Source organism: Cheilinus undulatus, linkage group 4 (assembly GCF_018320785.1).
Source record: "Cheilinus undulatus linkage group 4, ASM1832078v1, whole genome shotgun sequence".
Classification (NCBI taxonomy): Eukaryota; Metazoa; Chordata; class Actinopteri; order Labriformes; family Labridae; genus Cheilinus; species Cheilinus undulatus.
The window spans coordinates 18234625-18259146 of NC_054868.1; the positions used below are offsets into that span (position 1 = coordinate 18234625).

General features: G+C 38.4%; 2 protein-coding genes across 2 annotated transcripts; both read left to right on the forward strand.

The window, feature by feature from the left end:
* The first annotated feature begins 2407 nt into the window (after window positions 1–2407).
* On the forward strand, window positions 2408–7129 carry sirt7 (sirtuin 7). Its single transcript, XM_041784255.1, has 10 exons — window positions 2408–2542; window positions 2697–2834; window positions 3391–3495; window positions 3572–3642; window positions 3725–3797; window positions 3886–3984; window positions 4217–4453; window positions 5098–5178; window positions 5270–5376; window positions 5602–7129. Exons 1-10 carry the CDS (start codon window positions 2438–2440, stop codon window positions 5801–5803), a joined length of 1218 nt encoding a protein of 405 aa, XP_041640189.1. The 5' UTR covers window positions 2408–2437; the 3' UTR covers window positions 5804–7129.
* Window positions 7130–8716: 1587 nt separating this feature from the next.
* pcyt2 (phosphate cytidylyltransferase 2, ethanolamine) lies at window positions 8717–24522 on the forward strand. The gene is made up of 12 exons (XM_041785826.1): window positions 8717–9009; window positions 12033–12121; window positions 18580–18741; window positions 18844–18995; window positions 19581–19622; window positions 19771–19909; window positions 20544–20626; window positions 20921–20998; window positions 21412–21477; window positions 22333–22398; window positions 23176–23264; window positions 23354–24522. Exons 1-12 carry the CDS (start codon window positions 8885–8887, stop codon window positions 23469–23471), a joined length of 1209 nt encoding a protein of 402 aa, XP_041641760.1. The 5' UTR covers window positions 8717–8884; the 3' UTR covers window positions 23472–24522.

Sequence of the window (24522 nt, forward strand, 5' to 3'; positions counted from 1 at the left end):
GTAACTAATCACCTAAAAAAATGAAGTAAATTAACCTTAAAAAGTTATCAGGTAACTTTAAAACCATCCATTATTTTTAGATGAACTAAATGAAAAGCATAAGCAAATTATGATAAGAAAAGAAAAAAAACAGGATGGCTTGATTGAACCCTTACACACTTGTGGACTATGTAAGAATGGTTTTAGTTTCAATCAGCACAGAGTCATGTGTGAGAGGCTCCAAATATAGAGCAGGGCAAATGATTGAACTTCATTTTCAATTTTGACTTCTTGTGTCCATTAAAATCTAGGATCAATCATAGATAAGTTAAAATTATTACTGTGCCATATTCCTCATTTCACTTTTTGAGATGTATTATTTGATTTTGTTGTCATGTATTTAAAGTGTTCAGTGTTGAAGGGTAAAGATTGTTCAAGTTCAAGTAATGCATGTGATGCAGCTATTGTAAAATCAATTATTTACAGTGTTTAACTGTGATGTTAATAGCAAAGAGAAAGATTGTGATTTTAAATTTTGCATAATTGAGTTCTTACATGAAGCCTTATCAATTTCCAATAGATCGAGGTATACATAGTTATAGAGTTAAATATCATTTTTCAGAAAAATGTTATCAGGATTTTCAAGGCATAGAATTTAACTTAAGACACTTAAAGAGAATGACTTACAGACATTAAGACAAAACAAACCAAAGTGATATCAGAAGTTGTACTGCTAACCAAAATAATGCAGTGTGTTCAGAATCATATTACCTGCTCTATAAGAAAAAGACATTTACCGTTGCATCGGCAGTATGAGGTATGAGTATGGACATCAGCTTGTAACACGGACCATCTTGTGCGTCGCTGGTTCTATCTGCCTCCAAAATGCCATCAGGTGGGCGTGACTAGCAAACCTGTAATACATTCATATATATGTAATATTTGTAAGTGGTGTTTGAGGGGGTTCAGTGATCCCCCAAAACTGAAGACAAAAATTCACATGTACTCCCAACATCAAATTCCTTATAACATTGAACCAATAATTTGTTTTGAGCTGCTTTATTAAGATATATAGAAATCTAATTGTGAAACTTCAAATTTCCTTGTAAAAAACGTTTGTTTACTGTTTAGAAGTGCTACATACAACTTGTCATTTTCTCTCAACATAGCAAAAACATGCATGTAAAGAAAAGGTGAAGATAAGATGAGGGGAGATAATGAACTGCATCACTGCAATTATGGATTAAACAATCTTTATAAAACGCTTTAAATGATTACCTTGTGTAAAAGCGAATATCATCATCAAATGCTGCAAACCGCTCCAAACCAAACTTGTTGGTGATAGCCATCTCCTCAATTTGTTTTTGTAGCCTCGAGATCTCTGCATGGAAATATTCCGTTTGGTCCAAGGCGAGATGGAGAGCAGCAGGCTCGGTAGTGGAGCAGTAGTCATGGTCGGAATATTCAAAATCATAGAGGGGTCATCAGTATGTGTTTCGTCTGTGTCCGGTCGCTCTGTCCTTTCCCAAACTCCGGGCCGTGGGGCAGATAGAGTGTAGTTATTCCACTGGAACAGCACAGGGACAGCTCCTTTTTTCAAACGCCTTCTTCCAGATGGAGTTTGAGGCGCGATCAGGTCGGATTTTAGAAAATGTCGACTACAGAGTATGGTGTGGTTGGTAATTGTAAAATTATCGCGCCTTGTATTAATTACCCATCTTCTCTGTTGTTCTTTGTCTCGAGGAAAGGTGTGGAAACTGAGAAGCGAGATAAATTTAGCCGAAGATGAACATTGCGGCACACAGCAATGACAGGCAGAAGTGCTATCCTATCGTCTTTGGAAAGTCAATTTAAGACGTTTGGGCGCCATTACAATACAACGTAAACACAGAAAATTAATCGAAAAAAATGAACCGACAGCAAACAAAACAACAAATATAACTTCTGGAAAATAGATTGATTAATTTACTGAATAGCGATTTTTTTTTTTAATCGAACAATCAGGGTATTATACAAAATGTAGAACATTGTATAATGTGAGTACAGTAAACAAGAAAAACATACTCATATGTAACTTTCCAACATCGGATTTAAAGAATTATCACACCTCCTAGGTACAATTTTCTAAATTGTAGTACAAAACTGTGGCTTGAAATGTTGGAATGAGGAGCAAGGAGAGAATGAGAGATAAAAAATAAAATTGGTAAATAAATGCAATACCAACAACAAAACTAAAAGAAAACAAAATTACAAGGGGTCAGGATAAATCAAAATTTTCTATAGAAGTGTATAGTTTATTTGCCTGCTGAATAGCGATGGTGTTTGAGCCTAGCGCTCCGCTTTCCGGAAGTTGTTCTACGGTCTAACTTTTTTTTTTTTTTTTTTTTACCGGATATACGTCAGAGGCGGCCGTGCATAGAGCCCATAGAGAGCTTCTTCTCAGCTGATTTGAACCAGGATGGCAGAAGATGGAGACTCTGGTTTATCTCTACGGGCGGAGAGGAAAGCTTTAGAAAAAGCCAAAATACTGCAGCGGGAGAGCGAAAGGAAGACTTTTAGACTGGTAAGACAAGTTAGCGGCATATTTGGAGCCTGTTTCTCCAGCTAGCTAGATAAATCGAGCTAGCCGGCTATTAGCAGTAGGCTAGTTGTGTGTATTTGGTGATCAATAGCCGGTGAGTGTGAGCGTGTTTCTCTGTTTTCTCTGTGAACTGAAGGTCGGACGGGTCCTGAAGAAACCAGAGTGTGAGCGTTCAGAGGAGGAGGCCGCCGTGTTACTGCTGCACAGGGACACCGTGGAGGAGCTCTGCAGGAGACAAGTCCGCAGAAATGTGCTCAAGAGGAAGCAGGAGGAGGTGAGGCCGATGAAGTGTTAAGGTAACAGGCTGGTCGGGATCCCGTTTGTAGAGATCTGTAATTACCATAATTTGTGTTCAGTCAATAAACTACTGGTTACTCCAGTGGTTCCTGACTGTAGTTGGTGCACCACTTGTCAAACTTAAATTTCTACCAGTCTTAGTCTAAAAGAGTGAAACATCCAAGGGGGTGAATACTCTTAATAGGCACTGTATATTTAAGCATAATGTCCCAATTTAGCTGTTTCTGTAACAGATTTCTGTGCCAAAGGCATATATTTATTATATCCCAAGAAGGAATCCTAATGTTTGCCTGTATATCTTCAGCATTAGATCAAAGTCAGTGGGTTCACAAGTAATATTATACACAAATCAGTGGATTACTTTAAAACATAAGATTAGTAGCACACCTTTGTTTTAAAAAAAAAAAACATGCTAAAATATTCCCATATTTGTTTGAATTTGATGTGATCATGCAGGTCTGGTGTTGTTTGCTTGATACAAAGCAAATGTGTGGCTGTAAACTTGAAAATCCTTTTCCTCTAACCACCTGCAGGTGTTTGACGATGCAGATGAGCTGAAAAATAAAGTCAGACAGCTTGCTGATGCAGTCAAACACGCAAAAAACCTGGTTGTTTACACTGGAGCTGGCATCAGTACGGTACGCCAAACTCTGCCTTTTTTAGTCCCGTTTGCTCTTAAACTTTCACTGCACTGATGTTTGTTTTTCTTTTCAGGCAGCCTCCATCCCAGACTACAGGGGTCCTAACGGTGTGTGGACACAACTACAGAAAGGACGGACAGTCAGGTGAGACATGAAATCTTTCATTGCTTATACATTTTTTAAAAAGAATTAGACTCTTACACAACTTGTTTAATTTTACAAACAGCTCATCTGACTTGAGTAAAGCTGAGCCAACACTCACACACATGTGCATCAAGATGCTGCACAAGGAAAAACTGGTAAGTCAGACCTAGATGGTTAATGTTTTATTCGTCTGTTGCCAAACTTGTATGTTCATATGGAGTGTGTCTGTTTGTGTTTATTAAGGTAAAGCATGTCGTTTCTCAAAACTGTGATGGGCTCCACTTGCGCAGTGGACTGTCGAGACAGGCCCTTTCTGAGCTTCATGGAAACATGTTTATTGAGGTGAGAAATGCACATCCCTGGTCTGTATTTTCAGTCAGTCAAACACACACCAGCCTGGTCCTCAGCTTCATTCCTCCTGTCTCTAAAATTAAATGAAATAACTCTCCTGCAAAACTACAAAAATTACAACAGAATATGCAGTTGATTTTCAGGTATTATGACTGTTTTGCTGTAGTTATAACTGTAGTTATAAAGTTTTCTTTACAGGCTATTTTTTTTATCCTATCCTCAGGTGTGCACATCCTGTTCTCCAGTCAGAGAGTATGTGCGTTTATTTGACGTTACAGAGCGGACATCACTGCACAGACACGGGACAGGTCGCAGGTGTAGACACTGTGGAGCTGAACTCAGGGACACCATCGTGCACTTTGGAGAACGTGGGACACTGGAGCAGCCTCTCAACTGGAAGGGTGCTGCAGATGCTGCCAAGATGGCCGATGTTATTCTTTGCTTGGGTTCCAGTCTAAAGGTAGGGATAACAAATCACAGTAAGTATGCTCGCACTTCGGCACATCAGCTTTTATATTGTATGGCTCTGGTCTCTTGATGGCCATTGTCCAGGCCTGAACGTACACATTTATTTTGCCCCAAATTACACACTCATTCCCTGTTTCCTGTATAATGAGCTGTCTATAGTGGGCTATATGGTGCAATCATCAGCACAATAAAAAATACGTTTTTGGACATCACTCAGGCCGCGGAAAATAATGTTATCCCTTTCTCACATTTAAAACATGTAGCAACGGTGCGCCTTTTGGATAGGCCGAGCCCCATTTACAAAAGTAACCCGGGTTCAGGTCTGGCCTGAGGCTCTTTCACCGAATGTCATTCCACACTCTCTCATCCCTGTTTCCCATTCTATCCACTGGCCAATCTCTCAAAGAAAGGCAAAAGCTTGCAAATGCAATGCATGAGGGTAAATATTGTTGGCTTTATCACCATCGGTTGCTACTTTTCACGGTGCATGTTGGGATACAATGAGTCAGCTATATGGGTTATATAGATACTCACTCAGAATTCAAATACCACTAATAAATGGAGTATTGTTTTAATTTATGTGTTTGTGTATGATTTGTCATGTCATCATCCTCATGACTTGTCTTACTCTTCTAGGTGTTAAAGAAATATGCCTGTCTGTGGTGCATGAACAAACCAGCAAGCAGACGGCCTCAACTCTACATCGTCAACCTCCAGGTACTTTTAGCTTGTAGTGGAATTTAACAGAATAGATGCAAACACAGCTCTTGTCAATCATGTTTTTTATATGGTTCTGCTTTTGTTGCAGTGGACTCCAAAAGATGATCTGGCTGTGCTGAAAATAAATGGCAAATGTGATGACGTCATGAAACTCCTAATGGAGGAGCTGGGGATTCAGATTCCTGCGTATGATCGGTAAGGACCACTTTGATTAATAGCCCCTCAAAGTGGCCACATTTTGTATAGCATACGCTCTATGTGTTTATTTAGAAGGTTTTGTATGTCAGACGAAAAAGTAAAACCTAATGTCGAATATTTTGTTCCTTTTTTGTCAATACTTGTATTCATGTTTATATCGAATAGCAAAATTAGTCCAGCTTTTCAAGTCAAACTTCAGTTCCCCTCTTTTTGTCCCATCAGGGAGGAGGACCCCATCTTCAGTTTAGCGACACCTCTGCTGCCAGAAGAGGCTACCAGCTGCACTCGGGAGGTCATAGTGCCCCCAAACGGGCAGGACAGTTTACCAGACTGCAGCGAGCAGGTAGAGGGAGCCAGAGCTGTGCAGGGTGGCTGGTTTGGACGAGGTTATGGCAAAGGGAGAAAGAAGAAAAAAGCTGCATAGTCTTAAAGACACATGGACATTTGTAAAGTTACTAATCCCAGTAACGGATTTAAAACTTCTGTCTTACCACGAGGATGAAATCGATTCCAGGGTGCTGTTATGTCTCACTTTCATTTAGCCAAAAGCAATTTATGTATATATGGTCTTGGGTGTGTCTGTGTGTGTGAAAGATAGAGAAATATGGTTGTGATTTTGTAAACTGTACTTCTGTAAACAGCATCAGCCTAAAATCTTGTACAACCTTTAGATTAAAGTATCAGCAAGACCTAACAGTGAAATGAAAACTTAGCTAAAGGTGTTAAAGCTTAGGGGTGGGCTTCTAATACAAATCATTTTCTGTCAAACTCAGCAGATACCTTTGCACAATCTGCTAGCTGACTACTCTTTGTGTTTGTTAAAAAAATACAGGGTTTGTTTAAAGTCCTGACATCTGAAATATAAAATAAGTGGTGCTCAGTGCAAAAACACAAGATAAGGTGTTTAACAAGTTCTGAATTGGTGCATTACAGTAAGTAGTTTAACATGCAACATGCTGCTACATTTAACATTATCTACAGTAGATGTTAACAGAATCACTGACGTCTAAAGTTACTGTATGTTAGCTCATTCAAAGTTATGCAGTGTTTGATTTTAAAATAATCAAAATATCTACAGCAGGAAACCAATGGCAAGTTTCTGTTTTTCAAGCTGCAAAACTTCAACTGATGAAACATTTTAAATAATTAAACTGGTCGATCAGTTTCTACACGCATTGTTAGAGAACAATATTTTTGTAGTCCACCATGTGTTTTAAAATGTTGCTGAATGTAGCTTCTTTGCTTTTCTGTTTCCTTTTAATACATTTGTTTACTTAAATTATTTACCGAAACTTACAGCCTACCTTCCCTTGGCTGTCACCCCTCCTCAGGTTTGCAGACTCTGTAGTACAACTACTACTGTACCTTTGTTTACTGAAGTTGGTGAATTATCCTATGTTTACATATTGATCTTGATGCAGGCACACAGCTGCTGTCATTATTTTTGTCTACAGAAGAATTTTGAATCTTAACTTAAATTTTGAAAATGTCTCTTTTTGTTATGTTAAAGTTACTGTTTACTTGAGTGATTGCAATGCATGTCTCCCTTAAAAATCTCAGGAAAACTCAGTGTAAATAATAAGCTCATAATGTTCTGGTTCATGGTGTCAGATGTTAATGATGCAGGACTAGCCATTAGGAAACAGTGTTCAGTATTCTTAATACCAAAACCCAAGATGGGACATGGATACTTGTGGTTTTCAGTGTATTTTGTTGAAAAAAAGTGATTGTTATATTTGTGACCCAATAAAATGCTCCTGGTTTAAATTAATGTCATATTTTATTGGCAGGCTATTTGACCCGGATATTGAACCAATATCATTTTTAGTAGATTCAAATTAGATTTATAGATTTAGCATAAATCCTAATGGTAAATGGACATGAGCTTGTGTAATGCCTTTTTTGTCTCCTGATTATGCAAACCCCTTCACACCACAGGTCACACCTATCCATTCACTCCTTATATGCTCACTGATGCTATGTAGAGTGTTTGCTGAGTCGTCCATACACATTCACTTTGCACTAACACAGCAGCAAATTGTGGAAAAGTGTCTAGCCCAAGGACACATCCACATGTAGCAGTGTCTGGGAACCTTCTGGTGGTGAGATGGCCAACTCTACCTACTGAGCCTTAGCCTTACGATAACCAGGTGATTTATAGTTGTGCAAGAGGTAATTGTAAGTTCCCATATGTTTTATCTTTTAAGAATTTTATTTATAATATAAAATAGGTGACTTGTGAGTCAATATTTATGAAGTGTATTATAATTGTGCAGCTATATCTGGTGTCAAAGAGGTATAAGTCATACTACACTGTGTTTTGCATAAGGCAGTGAACTGTTTTTTGATACTTTACTACAACTCAAAGTACAATAAAGAAGAAAAGGATACAGTCTTTTAAAATAAAATGTCTCATGACTGGTTTCAGTGTACACTTCAGATACCAAACGTCGTAGAACTCATTAAATAAAATCACCAAATAATCTATAAAAATCCCAAATGCAGTTGAACTGCCGATCCTCAGGTTGGAATATCATGAAATATATACAGTGCTTTACTAATTTACTACACCACCTGTCATATTTGTCTCAAAGACCATCCAGCATCATGAAGTGCTTTAATGCGGACTCTTTCATTTTCAATCAGCTCCCACGTTTTACCCTTTTGAACAGGAATGAGGAATTTCAAACTGAATTCACCCAAATTTGAGCCGGCTCACTGGGCTTCCCTGAGAAGTCAGACATTAATCAAGCATAACATTCAACCACTAAAACTCATTTTTCTGTTCAGGAATGCAAATAAATAATTATATTTTGACATATGAATCAAGAAATATTAATGTGCTTTACTATTTTTTCAGTTTTTTTGTAAATCAGTCAATTTGAAAGTTCATGGGTAACAATAATAATTATATTTTAGCATTAAAAATATCATTTGGGTTAAAGAGCTTCTACATATTGGCGTATTAACCATTGCAGAAGCATAAAAAATGCTTTGATGGTTACCAATGCTGTTAATTTAGGGCAGCTGTGGCATAAACCTTACTTTGGTTAGGGTTAGGGTGGTCTAATAAATTTGTTAAGCTCTGTAAATATTTAGCTCCTTGGTCTGTAAAATAACATTTAGATTATCGTATTATTTATCAGAAGAAAGAAACACTTCTGCTCCTTCATGAGTAATTGTTACAGAGAAGAAGTTTTTACAGGCAGAAAATAGTTTTACTCAAAGTGACTGATGTGTATGTTTGTTTATAGGCCGTATCTGATCACGTGACAGGAGTGAACACGCAATCATCACGTCAGTGCGAGAGGATTCGTTCGATGTGACGTAGGCTTGGAGGCGTTGGCTGCTTGGTGTGACTGTTCTAGTTAAACCTGAGACGGTCAAGAAGACGTCCTTTAGATAATCTTTTTACACTCCTAAAGGGCACGGAGGAAAATTCTTACACATATTTTTTTAATTTTTATTAATAATATCTCATAGTGTTTCTCCCGAAGCTGTCGCTATGATCAAAAACGGCCACCACGCGACCGATGAGCAGCGGGATGAAGCCGGCTGCAGTAAGCCGGGAGGGTTAATGTGCAGCCCGGAGAAAAGGAAGAGGGTGGTACGGTTGTGGTGTGACGGCTGGTGAGTCTGTGTTCCTGACACTGACACTGCTGGAGCTAGTAAAGTACATACTCTTCACAGTTTGTAACTCTACGCGCGACTATTATGTAATACATACATACCAGGAACGCATAGTGGCTAAATGCTAATGGTATCTAGCTAGCTACTTACTTAGGCAGTTAAAAACTAAGCAACAGGAGTTTTGATATTACGCCGTCCATTACTACATTATTACGACTTTATAGCTGTATTACCACCGCTAAAAAACCCTTTTTGTTCTCCATTACTCTCTCATACTCCGTCCTCATTACTTATCTTATCCCCAGCCCAAGTCATTCACGGGTTGTAAAGGCATGAGACAGAAAGGTGTGGCTAGTCCGAGAGCATAAATGCTTTATTTTAAAGAAAATCAATTCAGATCATCTTTTCATGTCTCTGTTGCAGATAACTCATATTTCAGACGCGGGGTTAGTTGGGGACAACATTTTGTATGTTCACAGACTCATCATGGCGAGGCTGAGGGTATGAAGGTTATTACAGTGAATATGAAACTGTATCCTAACCAGAATTATATGGTTGTTGTTAAAGGTTAGAGAGGACCTTGCCAGTAAATCTCTACAGCACATTTGCGTGCATGATGCCATAGATGCTTGATAGTGTTTGCAATGGGTAATGATGGCCTCTATATCATACTGGTATTTACTGATCCAAAGATCTGTGCTGGTTGTGGCATTAGTCAGTGAGACACACATATCTCGTTATTTGCCCTTATTTCTTGTGCTGTTTGGTACATCCTCTCATGATGGAGCTACAGCTGAAGACACCTGACTTAAACATGCTGTGTATTTATATTTGTCTTGTCCATTTGGCTGCAGAAGGAAGTGACCAATCGCAGATAGCCGGTCTGACACTACTCACCTCATGTTATAAATAACTAACATAGTGCACATGTTGTTCACTATGATGCAAACCAGAAGTGTAGTGGACAAGGGTTCTCTCTTTTTGGGGGGTTAGAAAAAGAAATGTCAATGAGACATTAAGTATTTTTACATGCACACTAAAAAACTCTTTGTTATCTTATTCCTGGAGTTTCAGGTACTCCTGTGAACAAGCATAATCTGTTAGGCATTATCATGTAAAGGCCATTGTCAGATTATGAAAAATGTGGTCAACACAACTTGTATTTTTGGGCCAAATAGTCTGTTTTTTCAGTGCATGTATACACTTAATCTGTTTTCTTTCAGCAAACATAGCCAGCGGCAGCAAAAGTATTGGGAGCAGCATTTTTTGCAGTATCACAAAAATGAATTTCATACTCGGCTAAATGAAGGATATGGAAATCTTTCAGTTAGTAGATTGGGAGGAAATGTAGATATTGTGAAATACTATAGAAAGTGACAACAAAATTAGCCAAGGTGGGGTTTACAACACGTATATAGCAGATTCACTTCGACTAACTTACTACAAATGTGAGGACTTGTGGAAAGAAATATTTGTAAACATATTGTGTTTTTCTGATAAGGCATTACTGAATACCATGTAAACATATTAAACCACTTTATTGCCCATTATGTGATATTCACTTCTACTGGTTTCATGTGATCATATGAAGAAAGTTTATATTGTGTTAATACCTAATAAAAAGTGAATTTGATGGATAGGGTTTCTGATGATGCCTCTAAAAGATATCAAGTTATGTTAGGTTATTTTACACATATGTAAAGTAACTTTAATTCTCCAGGCTGCAACACATTTTTTCTTCTTTAAGGTTTTCAGACTCTATTCAGTCAAACTTTAGAGACTGGTTGTAAGGTATCCTGGAATCTCAAAAATGCTCATTGAGCACCATAACTGTTCTAATACATCACTTCTGTTTCTGCTAAATCATTTAATTACAAATTTACATCACATTACAAAACAAGATTGCTTGCAAGTGCAAGCAAAGAGCGCAGCAGATCCTGTCCAGGTGAGGTGAGGGATGTAAGGGGATTATGGTTTACAGTGTAACACTAACAGCTTGTGGTAATGTCATTATAGAGAAGTCTGTCCACAAGAAGTACAGTAACAGATGACGTCTTTTATTAAAAGAATTTTTAATGAATCCAAAGGTGAAAATAATGCTGACCTAAGGGTCTGAGTAATAGAACTGGATAAAGTAAATCCCTGGATTAACTGAGAACAGGAGAGTGACTAAATACATGTAACTTAGTGCTGCACTCAGTGTGATTTATTCAAGCTAACTTTAAATTAGCTTTGTGTGATGTATTTTTTTTAAGTTTGCATAGCAATGGGTGTGTAGTACCAAGCCCTTCTTTAATGCCAGACAGACTTCCTGTATGCTTGGTGCAGCCAGTTGCTCATCTCATGGATTAGTTGAACATCCTGACATTTGAGCTTTTTGAAAATGTCAGAATTTAAAGCTGCAGGACACTAAACCTAATCACATTTTCATTAAAAGCTGAGCAAACTTTACTGAAAGAAAGCAACCTCTGGTCTGTCCTCAAGGTAAGATTATATTATAATTAGTTTTGAAGAAAAATTAGTTTACTTATTTTTCTTTTACTTACAGTTGGTTTAGACTTTGAAATGTTGCAGTGTGGGAGAACTCATCAACTTGTACAAAACATTAACTAGTAAGGTTACTGAATGCAGGAAGCAAATAAACATTGGCACATGGTGCACACGGTAACTCAGGTCATCACCTTTCTCCCAGTAAACTTTACCATTATTACTACCATCACAGTATAAATAATCTGTGGGTTTTGAGATTAAAAATGTGTGATTTACTGCTTAGACCACACACTGTGCCCTGAGCAACAAAATCTCCTGAAAAACAGAATAAAATAAAGATAAGACCGCAAAACAGTTTTAAATAAGAAGCATTGGCCACTAAAGGCTGACCAGCAGAGGGTGCTTGATAAGACAAAAAGTATGCTTATTGATAAAACCATATCCTTATTGCCTTGTATTCTTGAAACATATTTTACCATTATCTCTCGTTTCCAAGCTGATTAGGTTGTTGTCTCCTCTCTCTCTCTCCACAGTTATGACATGGTTCACTACGGTCACGCCAACTCACTGCGGCAGGCCAAGGGCATGGGAGACTACCTCATTGTAGGAGTGCACACCGACGGTAAGTCTGCTAAACATAAACAGACACGATGTGGACACTTCTGTGAAACTTTATGAATCATGTGTAACTCCTGTAAACTAATAGAACTATTATTGATTAAAATCTAGTTAATCTTTGTTGTACAAGGATATAGAGACCTTTCTCATGGGTATTTATAGAGACATTAATTTTTCAAGTGATAAATTGGCGCTTCTAGGACAGTGTGGTGGGACTTGTGCTTACTTTAAAGAGGGTAGATGAAGATGGTAAACAAGAAAGAAAAACAGGAAACCAAAAAATTATGTACAATTGGAAACGAAAGAATGGATGCAGAGGTTAAGTTGAGCATGTACTAGCTTATGACTAATATGACTTGACAAGCTTACTTTTTGTTGCACTAGCTGTTTTTAGGGTCAAAATTGTCAAGAGACATGCTGCTGCTTCATTTGTACCTTGGCTGTGAAGTATACCCCTGCAGGCCTGCCTTTGCCAATCAGATTTTTAAAAATAACTGACTATATATAAATACATTAACCTGACACACCAGATGGATTTGTTTCATACATCCATCTGGAAAACCTCTAATACACACTGTTTAGGAAAGGGCAGAGCCTTTGAAAAAAAACTTGGAGTGTGATTGGATGAATGTTCTGTCTGTCACATCTTGATGGGCCAATCAGAGTAACAAAACATGTGACGTGGCCGCTAGTGAGGAGCGCCCCTATCCAGGAGTAAGTTTCATACAGAACTGCATAACGCGAAACATGGCAACTGTAGGCATGTCAGTACACGACGTTGTCATTTTTTTTTTTTTTTAACTTTTTATTTGTAGTTTTTTAAATAGAACAAGAGGCAGGCGTAATAAAACATTAAAAAAAAAAAAAAAAAAAAAAAAAAACAGATAATCATGAGGTCTTGGATTGGTCCAGACTAGAGGGCAGCAAAACTGCCTCATTCAAATGCAGAGTGCAAAACCTTGTGGTTACAATATACACATATCTATATATGTAAACACATACACTGATATACATATCCGTACAAACATACAAACACATGTGGCAGTTATCAAAACACCAGTAAAGCACTAGCTGGCCAAATAAAAGTTCCATTTTTCCCATCGTTTCTCTCCAAGCTCTTTTTGAAGTCGTATAGAATGAGTCATCTGTTCCAGAATATGCAGCTGTTTTACAATGCTAACAAAGAGACCAGCCGATGGACCATTTTTCTGTAACCAGCACTTTGTAATGGCTTTTTTGCTTGCAACAAGCAAGATTTTTAGAAGATAGGTATCATTACTATTGAGACCATTAGGACGATGTCCAAGATAGAGAGGATGTAAATGTTGTACTGATAGTAAAACCCAAAATTTTTGAAATAATTGCTGCTACCTCCTTCCAGAAGGACTGAATGAGGGGACAAGTCCAAAACACATGGGCGTGGTCAACCTCAGTCTCTCCACAATCCCTCCAGCAGGGAAGCTGGTTGCCTGTTTGCTTTGATCTCTGTTTAGGAGTAAGGAAAAAACGTATCAAGTTCTTCCAACAGAAGTCCCTCCATGTCCAGGAGTTTGTTGAAGATGACCGTGTCTCCCACGCTTTTAGCCACATTTCCTCTGTTATTGTAATGTCCAGTTCTTTTTCCCATCTTTGTTTAACATAATCCGTATTATCATTTTTAAGTAATAAGATACCTTTGTACAATTTACCTATGAGGCCTTTGTTGCTACTGGAATTATAAGCATCAATAAACAGCTGAACAAGTATTGGTGGTTCTCTTGTACCAGGGCCTTTCACCTTTTTACAAAAGTAATCACGGAGCTGTAAATATCTAAAAAAGTCAGCCCCAACTAGTCCAAATGACTGACATATGGTATCAAAACTGTTAAATTCCCCCTTTTTAACAATCTTACACAGTGAAGAGATACCTTTATAAGCCCATTCTCTAAATCTAAGATCTTGCGATGCCGGTGTAAAGTCTGGATCATACGCTGGCCATCGAAGTAGCTTAATCTCATTTTGGAGTTGAAAACTTTTGACTACCTCTGCCCATACTTTTAATGAATGATTTACCCATTTACTTGTTGTTTGTGACAAATCCTTTTCCCTCATTACATATCCAAGCACTGATTGAGTAGGTATATCCATCATGCTCAACTCCATATTCTTCCATTTCGCTATATAGGTTGGATTACACCAGTGTAAAAGGGGTCTTGTGCTGACATGTAATAATCCCTTAAAGATGGAAGAGCCATGCCCCCCCTCTCTCCCGGCAGCTGAAGGGTGGTAAATTTTATTCTTGGTCTTTTCTTATCCCAAATGAATCGTGAAATATGTTTATTCCATTCTCTGAACTGTTTTTGAGGTATTTCCACTGGTAGTGATAAGAAGAGGTATAATAATCTGGGAAGAATGTTCATTTTCACTGATCTAATTCTGCTGCGAAATCAAGAGGAGCAAGCTCCAGCCACTGAGGTCCCTGTATATTTCTTTGTTAATGGGGTGATAGTTGATATTATACAACTGTGACAGGTCTTTGGGAGGTTTACTCCAAGATATTTGATATGCGAGGAGTGCCATTTAAAGTTATATTTCGCCAAAAGTCCTTGTGATGGAGCATAATTAAATATCATGACCTGAGTCTTATGGACATTAAGAACATAACCTGAATATAGACCATATGTTTCAAGTCTTTTCATAAGTAAAGGCAGACCTGTATCTGGATCCACAAGCGTGACCAGAACATCGTCTGCGTACAGACTCACTTTATATTCTTCTCCTCCCATCATAATTCCTTTTAATTCTTTATCCTGTCGAATCATTTGGGCCAAAGGTTCAATAAACAAGTTGAAGAGGCTAGGGCTGGCAGGGCAGCCCTGCCTACAGCCCCTTTGCAAGGTTACAGAGTTAGAGAGACTACCATTTATCTTTATTCTTGCAGTAGGAGAGGAGTAAAGTACCTGTATGCATCGGATGAAATTCAGGCTAAAACCAAATCTTTTCATAACAAGGAAGAGGAATTCCCACGGAATCAAAAGCCTTTTCAGCGTCCAAACTCAGAATAATAGAGCTAATTTTTCCTTCATGTATTTTCTCAATTACATGTAATGCTCTTCTTATATTGTCTTGAGTTTGTCTATTCTTTATAAAACCCGTTTGGTCCTCATCAATTAACAGAGGCATCACTGCCTCCATCCTCTTTGTTAAGATAGTTGCATATAATTTATAATCTGTGTTTAAGACGCTTATAGGTCTGTATCCCCGACAATCCATCCTATCCTTTCCCTCTTTTGGGATAACCGATATAAAAGCCTCTCCCCAAGAGGGAGGGGGAGATCCCCCCCTCAATATAAAATTAAAGCATGCTTCTAATAAGGGGAGTAGGTGATTTCTCATTGATTTATACCACTCCGTGGGAAACCCGTCTGTACCGGGAGATTTATTAGAGTTCAAACTTGAGATAGCACTCTCTATCTCCTCTACTGTTATTGGTAGGCTAAGTTTATCGTTAGCTTCTTTACCTAGCATAGGAAGGTCTAGGGAGTTCAAGAACTCATTAATGGTTTGTCTATTTGGCTGTTCTGACTGTGAATAAAGGGACTTGTAGTATGTCTCAAACACTTTTTGTATATCATCTAAGTTGCTAGAAATCTTATTTGTTGCCGGGTCTCTAATCTTATGAATGCAGTTGTTTGCTTGTTGTTTTCTAAGCCTCCAGGCTAACAATTTAGAAGCTTTTGGGCCTGCTTCATAATATCTTTGCTTCATAAACCTAATGTTTTTCTCAACTTCCTCGCTTAATATTTTATCTATTTCCTGTTTCACATTTCTGATTTGTTGTGTTGTATATGGATCCTTATTAGTAATGCTCATTTTTCTAAATCTCTCAGTTTTTCCTGCAATGTTAATAGCTTCTGGGTTTTAGTTTTTCAATAAAGCCATTCTGGCTATGATTTTCCCCTGAGAACAGCTTTGGCTCGTCCCACAATATACAAGGATTCACCTCCCCATTGTTATTATCCTGCATATAAAGATTTAGGTCTTTCACCATAGCATTTCTGAAAGGAGTGTCATTTAGCATTCCAGTGTTTAACCTCCATAGTGTTTTACGTCGTCTGCCATCTAAATGTAATGTTAAGTAAACACCAGAATGATCCGAGAGGTCTCTCTGGCCTATTCTACAATCTTTCAGGCGATGCATATCTTTTTTAAACATAAAAAAGTAGTCCAATCTCGAATAAGCCATATGCCGAGCAGAATAAAAGGTATACCCTGGGGATGATCCACGCATGGACCTCCACACATCAACCAATCCCAAATCTTTTAAAATCCTATTTATACGTTTTCAATTGAGTTCCTCTTTCTTTTCCTATTAGTTGTGTCTAGGAGGGTTTAGAAGCATGTTAAAGTCTCCTGCACATATCAGGGTCCCAACCGTCTCGAAGCAATCAGGTTAAAGATCTTTTTATAAAAACAAATATCAGTCCCAGGAGGAGAGTAGACATTAAGCAGTGTCACTTCCTTTTCATCTAATTTCCCTTTTATAAGGACAAATCTGCCTTCTTTATCTCTTATTTCTGATAAAAATTCAAAGCGAGTTGAGTTTGAGATTAAAATGGCAACTCCTCTTTTTTTTCCATTCCTATAAGATGAAAAGAAGGTGTTTCTAAAGCCTGTTTTTTTCAATTTATCATGTTCGACATCGGAAAGATGTGTTTCCTGCCAGAATGCAATGTTTATCCTCTCCTTTTTTGTTTTAGATATCATTTTACTCCTCTTAATCGGATTATTTAGCCCATTAACATTTAATGACATTATATTATAATACTGGTACTGCATTTAAATATTTTTGTTTGTAATTTTACCACTGTGACCATTATATCATCTGTTATAATGAACTTTACTTATTGCTGTCTCAGAGATGAACCCCTTCAAGGAGTGGTCATTGACCACAGTGTTTTATATTATGCTCTGTAGTTTTTAATGTAAGGGTCAGCAGATATTGGTGTTTCAGGGCCATTATAGATACAGATTATCAGTAGTGAATGAGACCGATAACCGACATGTGGACCCGGTATCCATTTGTTATGATAAAATGCTCTTGATGTAAGACAAGTAAAACGACATGTTAATTAAAAGAAACAGCACAGAACAACACAGTAGCAGCAGGAAACAGGAGGTAATGCTGCACACGCCCTGTATCAGTGCCACCCAGGCCTCAGTGTCGTGACATCAAGCCAGTCAGATAGTGTTGTAGGCAGGACATGAGGTGTCTCAGAGAGTGAAACAAAGCCAGAGGGGAAGACATAGCTTGCAGTAGAGCCAATGTAATGTGTCTTCTAAATAATATATATATATATTTTTTACTAGTAAAATAAAATACGGATAATCTCATAAATGCCAAATATTGGCATCAATAACTGGAAAGGCCAATGATTGGTCCATCCCTAGTTTAATGACTGTTCAGTTGTGCTAGACTTTTAACTGCTGTGTTTATGATGTGAGAACAGAGTTTGATTCTGAGCTCAGTTAAAATTGTTTTGATGTGATTGTTTGATATTGACCATGGATTTCGAGGTTTTGTTAAAAGTAGCTTGAAACCTGAGATTTGTGTTTAATGTTTCAAGAAAAGGGAGGAAGAGTTAAAGAAATGTGTCTTAGCAAATGTAGCAAAAACGGTAAAAATTTTGTCTGAAATTTCTGTTCCTGGTCTTCTTCTCTTGACTTCCCTCTCTTCCTTTTTGTAATCTACCACCTCCCACACACTCCTTATCAGACTCCATCCTTATTTGATATTAACTTTAACTCACTTTTTCTCTATACACAGTCCTAAATTGGCTCCACATCATTAGAGACCAGGGATTTCAGTGACAGCTGTGCTTGAATTGTGTATAACTTCTGCCACCAATGGTAACCATTATGCACACAGGTGCATTAAAATGCAAAATGTGTTTTAGAGAGAGATTGTGTTTAGAGTTTTGTGAAGTTACAGTGGCAAGGAAAACCTCCCCTTTAACAGGCAGGAACCTCGACCAGAACCAGACTCATGTTGAACAGCCGTCTGCCAATGCTTTGGTGTTGTAACCAATCAGAAGAGTCTCTTTTGTGTGCTGTGTTAAAAGTGGCCAGGGGCTCAGGTGGCAGAATGGATGGGGCGTGCACGTGCGCCCCATGTGCGTGGGCGGCCCGGGCTCAAACCCGGCCTGGGGCCCTCCACCGCATGTCTCTTCCCTGTTTCCAACTCTATCCACTGTCCTCTCCTCAAATCAAATAAAGACATAAAATGCCCAAAAATAAACCTTTGAAAAAAAAAAGTGGCCAAAGTTTTGTAGTAGGGCTGTGATTTAGGAGACAAGAACAAAAAAGCTAAACAAAGAAAGAGTTAGTGGAACATCTATTTTGTAACAAAGCAGTGATTCAGGATGAGTGCAGACTTTAGTAATGTGCCAATAATTAACAAATGCCCTTTCTCTTTTCTCAAAGCTGAAATCTCCAAACACAAGGGCCCTCCGGTCTTCACTCAGGAAGAACGTTACAAGATGGTGCGTGCCATCAAGTGGGTGGATGAGATAGTAGAGGGAGCACCGTACGTCACAACGCTGGAGACTCTGGATAAATACAACTGCGACTTCTGTGTGCACGGAGGTGAGTCAGCAGAGGGCAGCTCTCTGACGCCTGTCTGTTGTTATCAGCCACACAGAGACGTTTACAGATGCGATCATTAACGTCAATTTTTCTGTTCACCAGATGACATCACACTGACCGTGGATGGTAAAGACACCTATGCAGAGGTGAAGCGTGAAGGCCGTTACAAGGAGTGTAGGCGCACTCAGGGCGTCTCCACCACTGACCTTGTTGGACGGATGCTGCTGATGACCAAAGCCCATCACAGCAACATGGTAACAAATCGCAGACATTTATTGCTGCTTTGTAACATATGATTGAGCAGAATATGAGATTTATTCCAACACTGTCTAATAGACAGGTGCTTTCACCTAGTCCTGATCTTTGGTTTCAGTTTGTAAAGGAGGTACAGCGCATGTCAAATACTACAGCTGGTTATGAAGATTTTATAGCTACACTCTTAACACCTGAATGTTCAATTCTGTCTTCCTCAAAAATACAGGTCGGGAACCAAGTATCAAAAAGAACCAAAGTCTAGAAGAAACTTCCTTTTTCTCAGGCAATCTCTTGCATACCATCAAAAAGTTGTGCAAATGCATTCTTAGCATTTTGTTACCAAAATGTTGACAATGCATTTGTAAAATTTTGACTCCTTTAGTGTGAGGAGTTTGCCTGCAACTTTTAATAACTGCAAAAAAATCAACCAATATTGGGTGCCTTGAAGTTCTACTTTTGTTGCTGTCTCGTTGAAACAGATATCAATATGATTTGATTTTTACTAAATTCTGGTATCATGACAGCACATGCATAAGCTTGATTTGTTGTTGATCTCACCTTTTCTTTCTTAATAACTTATGTAGGATAACCCAGATTACCAGCAGCATACAGACAACTTTGGGAAAGTAAGTAGCAGGATTTTTATTTAAATCAAAACTTCTAAATAAATCAGTAAACACAAATGTCTTACTATAGGAAAGTACACACATTGAAGGACAGTTGGCCTTTGTTACATTTTCTTTTTTTAAAGCTTTTCTTCCTGTTTGGTTAAAGGGTCCTAAAGGTCACAGCCCATGGACAGGAGTGTCTCAGTTCCTCCAGACATCTCAGAAAATTATCCAGTTTGCCTCGGGGAAGGAGCCTCAGCCTGGAGACACCATCATCTATGTGGCCGGGGCATTCGACCTTTTCCGTATCCTTATCATACAGAAATGACCAGATATGAGTCAGAAACACAGTTTTAAGTACCCTTAAATCCAGTGTTTCAGATGTACTTTCATATGTGCTGTTATGATCATAACTGTGTGCAGGTGCCACTGATGCACTCTACACGAGACCGAGCACAATTGAAAAATCACCCCATTCATTGCGTATTGCAAGCGGCTGCTGTGATGCTCAGAACATGTTGGACTACACAACAATGGAGACCAGACCGGCAGGGGTGGCACCACTTTTTAACCGCTTTTCTCAGCTGTTAGTTTAGAATCCTGTATTTAAAGAACACAAGGATATGCGGTATTAAATAAACCTTATTGAGTGCTGGTTTGTCTGAAAACACTCATTAGTTAAGGACAAGGGCCACGTGGAGAAGCTGGGAGCTGAACTACCATCCCGAAGCTAATAGATGTGCAAGCCCCAGACTGCTAAAGGAGCAACACAACTGCACAGAAACTCACGTTGTGGAGTTTGCTGACATTCAAACCCTTTTCCCATTACGAGACTCAAAAAGAGATTGGCTTTTACGTCAGTGCAACTAATACTTCAGATTGTCTTTGTAATTATTTCTGCCATTTTGCTGTTTTTGCCTTTAACATGGACTCCTGCAGACATCGGCCATGTTGACTTCTTAGAGATGGTTTATAAGCAGGCGGAGAGGCCCTATGTCATCGTAGGCCTGCACTTTGACCAGGTATGCGGAATTGTAGGCACACACACTTACATCTCAGCAAAACAATTTTAACAGGGTGAGAAAATTACTGCTCCCTGCTGTTTCAGCATTTTGTAAGAGAAACATTTGGAACAAGCCAATGTGAGACAGCCCAGACATGTTTACGGTTTTGAAAGAAACTTTTCTTTGCCGATTTATTTGGCTAAGATTTTAAACCAAGACCAATTTTTACCCCCCGATCTCTGTGATTGTCAAAGTGTGTATTATCTAAGAGGTCAAATGTGAAAGAAGATAAAAACTCTTTGTCCTCCTCAGGAAGTGAATCGGTACAAGGGGAAGAACTACCCAATCATGAACATCCACGAGAGAACGCTGAGTGTGCTGGCCTGTCGGGTGAGTCTTCACAGACCTTTAAAAATTGAGAACAGCAGGAGGTATTTCTAACATGAACGCCCACAGTGCTTAAGTCTAAGCCTGGCTCGGTTCCATTCATTCCTGCTGCTTAACTATCTGAACAATGAGTCTCTGCACCCCCTGTGCTCTTTGTGTGTTTATGTTCAAGTTGAGACTACTTATTAAAACATCAGACGAACCAAACATGTTACACAACCCTGAAACTGCCACACTGCACAGTCTGATTTAGTCTATGATAATGATGAAGTAGAGATTAATTCTATCAGCAAACAGGGAGATGAACTCTCCTACTTTTAACCGTTTTAAATCGGGGAAATCTAAATCATTAACTAAAATGCATGTATTAATGCATTAACTGTTGTTTTGCTTTGTTTTTGCTTGTTTCTGAATAGTACGTGTCAGAGGTGGTGATTGGGGCACCCTATGCAGTGGGAAAAGACCTGCTGGATCACTTTAAGGTGAGCTACGTTTGAGAACTATATTTTTTGATAATTTGTTTGTTTATTTTTTAGATTTTCTCTCTATAGTTTGGCCTACTTCTGTGTGTTTGTTTGGAGTTAAAGTTGTCTCTTTTAGTTTATTTCATGTAGATTTCAGTCATCACATCAGGGCTCCTTAACATGTTGTAGTTTGACTTTGAGGGTGAGAAAAAAAAGGGGGAAACTTCCAATTAAGTTTCGGAAAGATTCACTAATACTAAGCATTAAGCTCAGGCTTCATAAGTAAAATCTACGATAAAGCCTAAAAGTAAAGCCCTAGAAGAAAGTTAGTTATGGCCACTTCAAAACAATACAGACAAAAACTGTATTTTTGAGGAAAATTCCCATTGAGATACAGAAATCTCTTTCACTCAAGAGTCCTTGCCTGATGGAAAACATTGTTTAAATTTCACTGACAAAAGGAGCTTTATACTGAAACATGTACTGACCCCTGGTGGACAGGATAGACATCAACTATTTTAGGACACGAAAATCTGCCAAATTTACTGTATGCAACTAACAAATCAATAACGCAAGCAGGTTTTTTTCCTGCTGCTTTAATTTACAATTGTGAGCCTGATGTAGACAGCAATATTAAAGTATTTGTGGATATAGATGTAGTTAATCACTTGCTTACCTTGGCAAAACTAAAAGTAGATGCCAGTTTATGTGTGAAGCACAAAGAACTGTATTTGAGAAAGCAAAAAAATGACTGAATGAATTGGTTTGGTTGTAAATGTAGCATGTTTTATAAGCAATTCACAGCAAAATGCTCATTGATATCCCTGTACATCATGGATGGTTTTAAATGTTGTGTTTATACGAACTGTGCAGGTGGACCTGGTGTGTCATGGTAAGACTGAAGTGTTCCCAGACAAGGATGGATCAGACCCTTATGCTGTGAGTATGCATTCATCTTTATCCAAATTTAAAACAAAGAGCTGGGTTAGTTAAGACTACATGACTACACGAATTCAGGCAGATTTTGGCCTGACTGCATTGTAACAGCTTATCATCAAACATAGGTCCCTATCATAAATGTCGGGAACAACAAAAGCTCTTTTATTTATAAGCCCTTTTATTTCATTCTATTTTCGTTAAAAATGTGCAATATTGCTGTGGCATAGTTTTATTAAAGGACCATACACTCCAGCAGCCTTTCCCAGACTTTAAAGCACTGCTACCCAATTTAAGACCTGAAAATGTTATGGGGTCCACCATAACCTTCATTTAAACATAACATGAGTGTCCTTGTATTTACCTCCTTATTTTTATGTCATAAAAAGAAGATTTCAAAGCGAATGCCTTGTTTTAAGATACATTATTGCCACAAAACAGTGTTAGAATAATTGTTATGCACAATTAATGAGCCTACAACTTTTATTTTGTTTAAATAGGGATCTGCCAAGATCACACTGCTTATCATTTTCAGGGTTGCAGGGATATCTACTATCTTCTCTTTTTAACCTTCATCTTTATTTCGTCATTATTATTATTTGTTTTGTTTTGCTTATGTACTCTGCTTTGGCAACAAAGGTTTTAACCATTCATGCCATTAAAGCATATTTTGAACTTTGAACTTTCTTTTCTTTGGTTCATCTACTGAGCTCTTTTTTCACATGTGGGACGGGAACCTTCTCCTTGAGCTGTTTTGTTACAGTTTATGTTTTTCTTCAGGAGCCAAAGAAAAGAGGAATATTCAGGACCATCGACAGTGGGAATAATCTCACCACTGATGACATTGTTCAGAGAATCATTGAAAACAGGTCAGGAACTCCCCATTACTCTCCAACAGTGAATGCTCTCCACACTTTGAATGCACTGAGTGTTGTTGCTGTCCTTTTCTTGTTCCCAGGCTGCAGTATGAGGCCAGGAACCAAAAGAAGGAGGCCAAGGAGATGGCGGTGTTCGAGGCAATGAAGAGGAGAGAGCAGGAGGATCAGCGTGAGGCTGCTGCTGAGGCTGCTCACTAATGACACCTCAGACCTGGTAATGTGGGCATGCAGCTTTAAGAGGGTGGATGGACGGCCTTTGTCGATGTAAACTGGACTTCATGATTCGACCAGCAAAGCTAGTCTGTCTGTTCAAGTCCGCTATGTGCAAAATCCTGTTTGAATGTTTGGTGAGGTGGCGTATGTGTGTGTTTTATACACTGCAGCGTTAGCGTCTCTGTCTATACAGACTCCTTCAGCGTAATGGGATTAGAATAGACAAGAACACCTGACTCATATGACTTGACCTGCAGAATTCCTTTAAACACCCACAGAGAGCTTGTTAATGTTTTCTTCTCTCATGAATTCTAACCATAAAATCACACTACCTGTTCTTGTCTAAGTTTAAAAACAGTGTATGACGTTTTTAAGAAGCCATAACTTATTCATAACATTTTAATATCTGTGTGAGTTTTGCTTTTTCAGTTGTAATCCCATTTGTTTTTATTGATCAGTCTTATCTGCGGCATCATTGAGTTGTTATCCATCCTGAAAACAAAACAGTTGCTTCTGTGTGAAATGATCTGTGATGTAGTCTGATTTTAACTGTGGATTTTTAACTACCTGAATTTGCACCAAGTGTGTGTGGTGAGAGAGAGTTTAGTGAGTGTGTTTGAGCTTGTAATAAATGACATTAGTGCCTCATTCCTAAAGCTAGAACTAATTTAAGGGCTTTGACTTGTATTTGAACCAGAGTATCTCCAGAACTGTCCATCAGTTTGTCCACTTTCAGAAACTAGGATGTCCTATTTTCTCTTGAAAAGACAATCGAAGAGCTGAAGAACATGGGACCCAGTGTTGTCGTTAAACTGCTTCTGTAAACCTTTTACATAGTTGAAGCTCGCTGTGTGTTACTGGGGCTTACAGTATCAATAATGATGTGAGACAGTGTGTGTTTTTAAGTGTGTTCATGGGATTGTGGCAGGCTCAGGAATCAAATTTCTTAATATTATAGTTGTGAATTCTCAACCTCTCAATTACTATATGATGATGTGTACTCTCCCTTTTAATAAATAAACTGCTCTATTGTAAA